Source organism: Fonticula alba, assembly GCF_000388065.1.
Source record: "Fonticula alba strain ATCC 38817 unplaced genomic scaffold supercont2.13, whole genome shotgun sequence".
NCBI lineage: Eukaryota > Rotosphaerida > Fonticulaceae > Fonticula > Fonticula alba.
The window spans coordinates 198,837-206,130 of NW_009242983.1; the positions used below are offsets into that span (position 1 = coordinate 198,837).

Consider the following 7,294-nt stretch of genomic DNA (forward strand, 5'->3'; position numbering starts at 1 on the left):
GTCGCCGTCCTCCCTTCTCCTCCTCCCTCCCCCCCCGTAACTACCTCACCTGGACCCCTGTTGCCTGGCCGGCCGCCACTAGCGCATCACCATGGTCCGTCCCGCCCGATTTGCCGGCGCTTGTTGACATTCTGTCACTGACTCCTGGGCTCGCCCCTTCACTCTCGCCACTCCTCCCTGGCCGCCCGCGCGCAGTCCAAGCCCGACGCCGACATCCACATCACCCTGGACGACCAGAAGAACCTGTCCAAGTTCAACCAGCTGCACACCCAGCGCAAGGCCGTCCGCGAGGAGCTCCGTGAGAAGCGCGTGCGTTGACACCACCACCCCGGCCGCGACAGGGCGCGCGCGCGCAGGACAGACAGCGGAGCGAGGGCGGCCTCCCGCCTTTCCCGTGTCCCTCGCTGGCCGCGATCGCGCGCGCGCGTTCACACCCCCGCATTCACATCATGCCGCCGGCCTGCCACTGAACGTCCCCCTTTCCTGCCCCCCTCCCCCTCGCCCTTGTTCGTATGCCCTGCGGCTCGGTGCCGGGAATATGCCCACAGGACCTCGCCCGCGACCTGGAGGAGGCCTCCAACGAGATGCTCCTCGCCGACGAGGACAAGCCCATCTAGTACGCCCCCGGCATTTGTGGATGACGCCCGGCCGCGCGAGCCCTGTCTGTCGCATGGTTATTTTGGCTGACTGACATCTGTCTCTCGCGACCGCCGGCGTCGCTGCCATGACTCCCCCCCCCCCCCAGCTATGCCTTTGGCTCCGGCTTCGCGGCCCTCCCCCTGGAGACTGCCACCCAGCTGATCGAGGTCTCGGCCGAGCTGGCCACCAAGCGCGTGGACGAGCTGGCCGACAAGAACACCGAGCTGACCAGCACCCTGTCCACCCTGCGCTCGGAGATCTACGCTCGCCTGGGCCAGTCGGTCAACCTCGACGAGGATGAGGACGACAACGACGAGTAAATGGGGTCCGGCAGGCCGGCCACGCAACGGGGGTGGCGGCGGTGGCGGCGGTGGCGGCGGTGGCGGCGGTGCACGCGCTCGCATGCGGTGCGCCCACCGCCCCCCCCCCCCCCCTTTCGTCTCCTCCACAGCCTCCTCCCCCGGTCCCCACCCATATGCTGGACGGGGCCGGCTCTCCCACCCCCCTTGTGACGACACACATCATGCCACCCTGGGGCGCCACCGTTCTGGAGCAGAATGCGCCTCCCTCACTCCATCACCAGTCATAAAGAAGAACACATCCTCCGGCGCCGCGTGCTCGAGAGAGGGGGGGGGGGGGGGACCGGGGCGCGGGAGGAAGGGGGAAAACAAGGGATCCTTGGACGAGGGAATATATTGCGCCGAGGGGGAGGCGGGGGGGGGACCAGAGGGTCGGATTGTTGCTGGGCAGACCGGTCCTCCCATCGCAGGGGGAACGTGCACACAAGAGAAAGGAGGGGGGTGCCGGCGTCTCGCGGCGGGGAAGGAATGGCATGCAGCGAGAGAGAGAGAGAGAGAGAGAGAGAAAGAGAGGGAGGGGGATATTCACAAGGACGAAAGGGAGGGAGGGGGGGGGGGGGAATCACTCGGGCAGGGGCATGCGGCAGCGTGACGACCGTCGGAGGGGCGAGGCGGCAACCGCTGTCGGGGTGACCGACTGCCGAGGCGCCAGTGCCGACGGGGCCGGCGGGGTAGTGGCGGCGGCGGCAGCGGCGGCGGCGACAGCGGCAACGTGGCAGCGCGAGCGCTTCGCTGGCCGGGAGGGGGAGGACGGCATCAGCGGCCGTGGTGGCCCCTGCTGCTGCGGGCCTGGCGCCCCCCCAGGAGGGGACACCGGCCCAGTGGACTTGTCCAATGGGACCGGCGGGGGGGTGCTGGCTTCCTCCTCAGCGCCGGGGGACTGGAAGCGTGCACTGCGCCGACGGAAGGCCGAAACGGGCGTCGGCAGGCGGAAAGACCGCCGGGGGGTGGCACGAATGGGCGTCACCACAGCGGTGGCCTCGAGCTGGGCCGACCCCGGGAGGGGGAGGAGCTCCTGCTGAGACACCGCCGGGGGGGTGGGGGACAGCCGGGCCGCGGCCTCTGTCATGGCCGCCGCCGGGGGCTGGGAGTCGTCCTCGGCGCTCGCCACGGGCCCGGCTTCGGGTGGCGCAGTGCTTTCGGGGGCTGACGAAGAGGCCGCGCCCTCAAGTGGTGTCGGAGAAGCCGCGCTCTCGGGTGGTGTCGGAGAGGCCGCGCTCTCGGGTGGTGTCGGAGAAGCCGCGCTCTCAACCGCTAGGGAAGTCACGGCCTCAGCCGCCGGGGAAGCCGCACCATCGACCGCCGAAGGGACATTGGGCTCGGTCTGGCCGGTGGAGGACGCGCGCAGGCGCGAGGAAAAGCGCCGCGCTACGGCCACCGGCCGGGGAGAGCGTGGGCGCGCCTTGTGCGAGCGCCGCGTGTCGGGCACGCGGTCGCCGGCGTCCCCCGGCGCTGCCGCCGCCGCCGCCGGCCGGGCCCCGCCACGACGGCTGCTGCCGCCACGCCCGCGGTCCGGCCGCTGGGTCGGCGGACGCGGGGCCGAGGGGCGCCGCGCGGGCGAGGCCGCCACCTCCGGCACCCCGGGCACCGGGGCACTCGGGTCATAATTGAACCGGAACAACTGCCGGCGGTCGCTGATTTCCAGCTGCCGGAGGGCCTCATGCCGGGCGGCGTACGCCTCGTCATCGGTGTCCTCATCCGAGGGGTCGGCCCCGAGCAGGTGCTCGGGCGAGTGGCCCGGCACGTCCCACCGCCAGTCGGCCGGCAGGGCCCGCCACTTGGGCACATGCACCACGGCCGCCCGGCGGATGGCCACCATCTCGGCGGCCAGACGCGCGGCATTCTCCATGTCCCCACGAAGACCGCCGATCATCGGCAGGTCCCCGGTGAAGGCCCGCAAGCTGGCGGACGGCCGCCGCCGGGGCAGCCGCTTGGTGGCCGCCCAGGGGGACGGGGCACCGCCGGCGCCCCCGCGATCGCCAGCCGAGCCCGGGGTGTCCGGCGGGGCCGGCGACGACCGGGCACTGCTCCCGGGCGAGGGGGACCGCGATGCCAGACCGGAGGAGGGCGAGCCCCCGGCGGCCGGCGATGGCGACGAGGACCTGCCCGGCAGCAGGGACCCGCGCCGGCCACGGCGATCGCGCGATGCGCCCCCGGCCCACCGCTTGGACTTGTTGGCCGCCGCCGCCATGACCGCCGGGCTGGGGACCAGCTCCACGGTGGGCGACCCGCCGCCGGACGCGGTCTCCGCCGCGTGCGAAAACTTGATCCGAAGGACCCCATGATGCTGCGGCGGGGTGGCGGGGCCCGAGCCGGGGAGGTCGGCCTTCGGGGCGGTCGACGGCAGGGGGGACTGCAGGCGCCGGCGCTTGGACGGCCGCGCGGCCCCCTTCAAGGCCGGGGACCCGGGGCCGCCATCGGCCGCCGATGGCCGGGGCTCCTCGGCGAGCCCCTTCGCGGGGGGCTTCGCCTCGGCTGCCTCGGCCATGTCCGCCGACGATGACGACGATGACGACGACGACGACGACGACGACGACGACGACGACGCCGGCTCGGGCTTTGGCGCCACCAGCGTCCGAAGCAGGGATGTGATTTCGACGCGGCGCTTGCGAGGCAGCGGCCCCAGCTGCAGGAAGAGCGACTCGTCCACCGGCGAGAGGACCGCATGCCGCAGGTGCCGCCGGGCCCCCATGCTCACGACCAGCGATCGCCGGTTGACCCCGGGCCCGGGGTCGGGGACCAGCACTCGGGCAAGCACCCGCTGTGCCCCCTGGCCGGGGGACAGAATCACGTCGAGCGATGGCAAATGCCCGACGCCCGGCGAGGAGGGGGCGGCATCGGCGAGGGCCAGCAAGCGGGTGCCCCCCGCGGGCAGGCCCGCACTCGTCGGCGGAGGGGCTGGCCGCGAAGCGGGACAGGACCCGGGAGCTGGTCCGGGCCCAGGGGCTGGAGCAGCCCCGGGGGGATCATCTGAAGTATCACCAGGAGCGGGGGCACTCTTGGGAGGGGGCCTGGCCATGGATGTAGCCCCGAGAGGTGGCGCATGCTCGAGGGTGGGAACATCCTTGGCGGCAGGGGCGTCCTGGTCGAGTGACGCGGCTTGGCTGGGTGGCGCGGCTTGGTCGAGTGGTGTGCTCTCGCCGGCGAGATATGCGCCCTCGGTGACGGATGCACCCTCGGTGACGGATGCACCCTCGGTGACGGATGCACCCTCGGCGACCGGCGCGTCTCCCCCAACAGCCGGGGGGAGGGAGGCGGAGGAGGCGGCAGGCCCGATGCCGCCGCCGGCGGCCGTCAGGAGGCAGGCAACCAGCTCAGCGAGGCTCCCATCGCCGGGATCCCGGCCCAGGAGCACCGCATCGCGGGTGACCGACCGCCGGAGGATGTCAGCCACCAGACTGGACACGGCCGGGGCGAGGTCCGGCGCGGAGAGGGGGGCCTCGGCAGCGCGACGAGCCGCCAGCGCATGCAGCGCCGCGACCGGGCCGCACACACCGCAAACACAAGGGGCCTCGGGGGCCGGGCCGCCCAGATGGTCCTGCAGCAGCCTGCGGATGGAGGCGGCGATTTGCACCCGGGCAAGGGCCGTCAAGCGGACGCGCTCTTCCAGCTCCCGCCGACGGAGGGCCGCCCAGCGGTGACGCCAGCCATTCGAAGTGGGCCCGGTCGGGGGGGAGCCGCCAGCCCGCGCGCGCGCCTTGCCCGCGCCATGCGCAGGCGGCCACCGGTCCCCGGTGCTGGTGGCCGCACTCGGCGACCATGCAGGGAGACCCGGCGCCGAAGGGGGGACCCCCTTCACCGGTGCCCGGCCGGCCGCCACCCGGGCAGCCGAAGACCCCTCCTCGGCTCCGGGGGTCCCGCCAAAGAGGAAGTCCGCCCAGGCGCCGGACGAGGGCCGGGCAACCGGGCCCGCCGCCGGCCCAGGGGCATCCGGGGCCCGGAGGGCCGGCCGCCCGGCAGACCCGACGGCCGAGTCCGACGCTGGCGGCCCCGGCCCCGGGCGGCCGGATGACAGGGCGTTGCGCGCATGGCCGACCAGCCGAACCGGCAGGAAGGGAAGCAGCCCGTCCTGGATGCGCGCATGATCCAGCGGCCCGAGGGAGGAGGCCGCCGCGCCTGTGGCAAAGACGGCCAAGTGCTGGGCGGACTTCGGGGCGGCCGGGGATGCCGGGGCCGGCGGTGGGGGCGTCGGCGATGGGGCCGGCAGCGAGGGCGTCGACGTCAAGGACAGGGGGGCCGGGCCAGCGCGCCGGCGCCGGGCGGGACCGGCACCGGGCTCGGCATCCGGCGCGAGCGAGGCACGACCGCCCCGGCGCCGGGGCCCCGGCACCGGAGCATGCTGCAACCCGAAGGAGGAGATCGCCGAGTCGGCGGCCGTCGTGAAGGCACTCCCGGCGGCGGAGGCCGCATGGTGATAGGCCGCTGCTGGCGGCAGGCCGCCCGCGCGCGGGCCGGCCGTGATGGTGGTCGCCATGGCCGCCGCCGCCGCCGCCGCCGCCGCCGCCGCCGCCGCCGCCGCCGCCGATGGGGGCGATGGCGGGAGGCTCGATGGGGAGAGCGGCTGCGCGGCACCGGCAGCCGAAGGGTCTGCCGCGGCGGAGGGACCGGGCCCCGGGAAGGGGGGGTTCCCGAGACCCGGCAGACCGGACAGCTTGCGGTGGTGCGACGAGAGGCTCGGGTCGCCCGGGCCCGGGGCCACGCCGAAGGCATGGCGCGAAGGCACGCCCACACCAAGCTCGAGGGGGGCGGCCGAAGAGCCGGGCCGGGCGGCGTCGGGCCCTGGGGCCGGGGCCGCCGCCGTCGGCATGGGGCCCCCCGGCGTGGAGGCCGGCCGAGCCAGCACCCCGGCCAGGTAGGGCGACATGGGGAGGGGGCCGGCCCCGGCCCCGGGGCTGGCGGTGGCGGTGACGTCGCCGCCGCCGCCGCCGCTGCTGCTGCCAAGGCCGAAGCCCCCGTTGGAAGCGGCCGCGGCGGCGGCGGCGGCGGCGGCGGCGGCGGCCGGCCCAAACAGCCCGCCCGGCGACAGGAAGGGCGAATAGAGGCCGCCGTAGGGGCTTGTCAGGATGGACGCGGCCAGGGCGGTCGCCATGGTGGCAGTGTGGCCGCCCGCTTGCAGCGCCGCCGACAGGGTCGTCAGCGCCGCCGTGTAGGAGTTAAGCGCCGCCGTGGAGAAGAGATCGCCGGCGGTCCCGGAGCCGGGGCCCATCAGCGGGTAGCCCGGCGCAATGGCCGCCGCCCCACCGCCGCCGCCGCCGCCGCCGCCGCCGCCCAAAGGGGGAAAGAGCAGCGCGGCATCCGGCACCAGGGCCGAGGCCGCATGCGGCATGGGGCTCTCGGCGCCGGCCGGGCCGCCGGTGACCGATGAGGCCGATCCCACCAGGGACCCGGAGGAGGAGGAGGAGGAGGAGGAAGAGGAGGCCCCGGAGCAGGCCGCCGACGAGGAGGAGGCCGAGATGGGCGGCGAAAAGGGGAAGCCCGCGGCCGCCGGGGGCTCGGCTCCGGCCGGGGGCTTCGGGTCGCCGGGCAGCGAGGGGTGCGGAGCGGCGGCCGCCGCGGCCGCCGCCGCGGCTGCGGCTGCCGTCGTCGTGGACAGGAACCCCGGGCCGCTTGGGCCGGCCAGGGACAGGCCAAAGAGGCTGCCAAGCCCCCCGAGGCCGAAGTAGGGAGGGTAGGCCGAGACGGCGGCGGCCGCGGCCGCGGCTGCCGCGGCCGCCGCGGCGGCCGTGCCAGCAGCCGGCGGTGGCGGCGCCACGCCCGCCCCGTACGGATACATGTACGCGTAGGGGTATGCAGCACTTGAAGGGGGCGGCGGCGGTGGCGGCAGCGAGGACATGGGTGCGGGCGCACCCGCGGCGAGGGATGCCCCGCTCGGTGCGGGACGTGGGGACGGCGGGGCCGCCTTCTCCGAGGAGGGAGTGGCGGCCGCGGCCGACCGGCGAGTGTCTGGCCTCTGGCCGATCGAGCCCGGGCCGGGGAGCGCGTCGCCGGCCGGCTGGTCGACGGGATCGGGGATGGCCTCGGGGCCGGGGGCCGCGCCTGCCATGTCCGGCATCGGGGCCTCGGGGGGTGGCGGCGCGTCGCCAGCAAGGCCTGGGGGAAGGAAGTAGTAGGGGCTGGCCAGCATGGCGCGGCGGCCGGGCGGCGGGGTGCTCAGAGGCCCGCGGTCCGGCACATGGGGCCCGTCACCGGGGGCGGCGGCGGCGGCGGGGCGAGCAGCCGGCCAAGTCGGGCACGCGGGAGGCGGCGACACGGGCGGCAGCGCGAACAGCGGCGACAGTGGCCGGCTGGTGGGCGGG

The 7,294-nt window shown here is 75.5% G+C and overlaps 2 protein-coding genes across 3 annotated transcripts in view; one reads left to right on the forward strand and one right to left on the reverse strand.

Annotated features, from left to right (window-relative positions):
• H696_05718 overlaps positions 1-1,030 on the forward strand; it is a 1,541-nt gene extending 511 nt beyond the window's left edge. Inside the window, exons 2-5 of one of the 2 annotated variants that reach the window (XM_009499531.1) lie at positions 83-94; positions 196-309; positions 549-616; positions 746-1,030. In XM_009499531.1, coding sequence (XP_009497806.1) covers positions 92-94; positions 196-309; positions 549-616; positions 746-959 — 399 coding nt within the window. In that variant the 5' untranslated portion in view covers positions 83-91 and the 3' untranslated portion in view covers positions 960-1,030. Of the gene's footprint in view, positions 1-82; positions 95-195; positions 310-364; positions 617-745 lie in introns of those variants that run through there. The other variant, XM_009499532.1, reaches the window with a different exon arrangement.
• A 530-nt stretch (positions 1,031-1,560) lies between these two features.
• On the reverse strand, positions 1,561-7,122 carry H696_05719 (hypothetical protein; the record flags this gene model as incomplete). Its single annotated transcript, XM_009499533.1, has 1 exon — positions 1,561-7,122. The coding sequence occupies one exon, from the start codon at positions 7,120-7,122 to the stop codon at positions 1,561-1,563; it is 5,562 nt and encodes a 1,853-aa protein (XP_009497808.1).
• Positions 7,123-7,294: the final 172 nt, after the last annotated feature.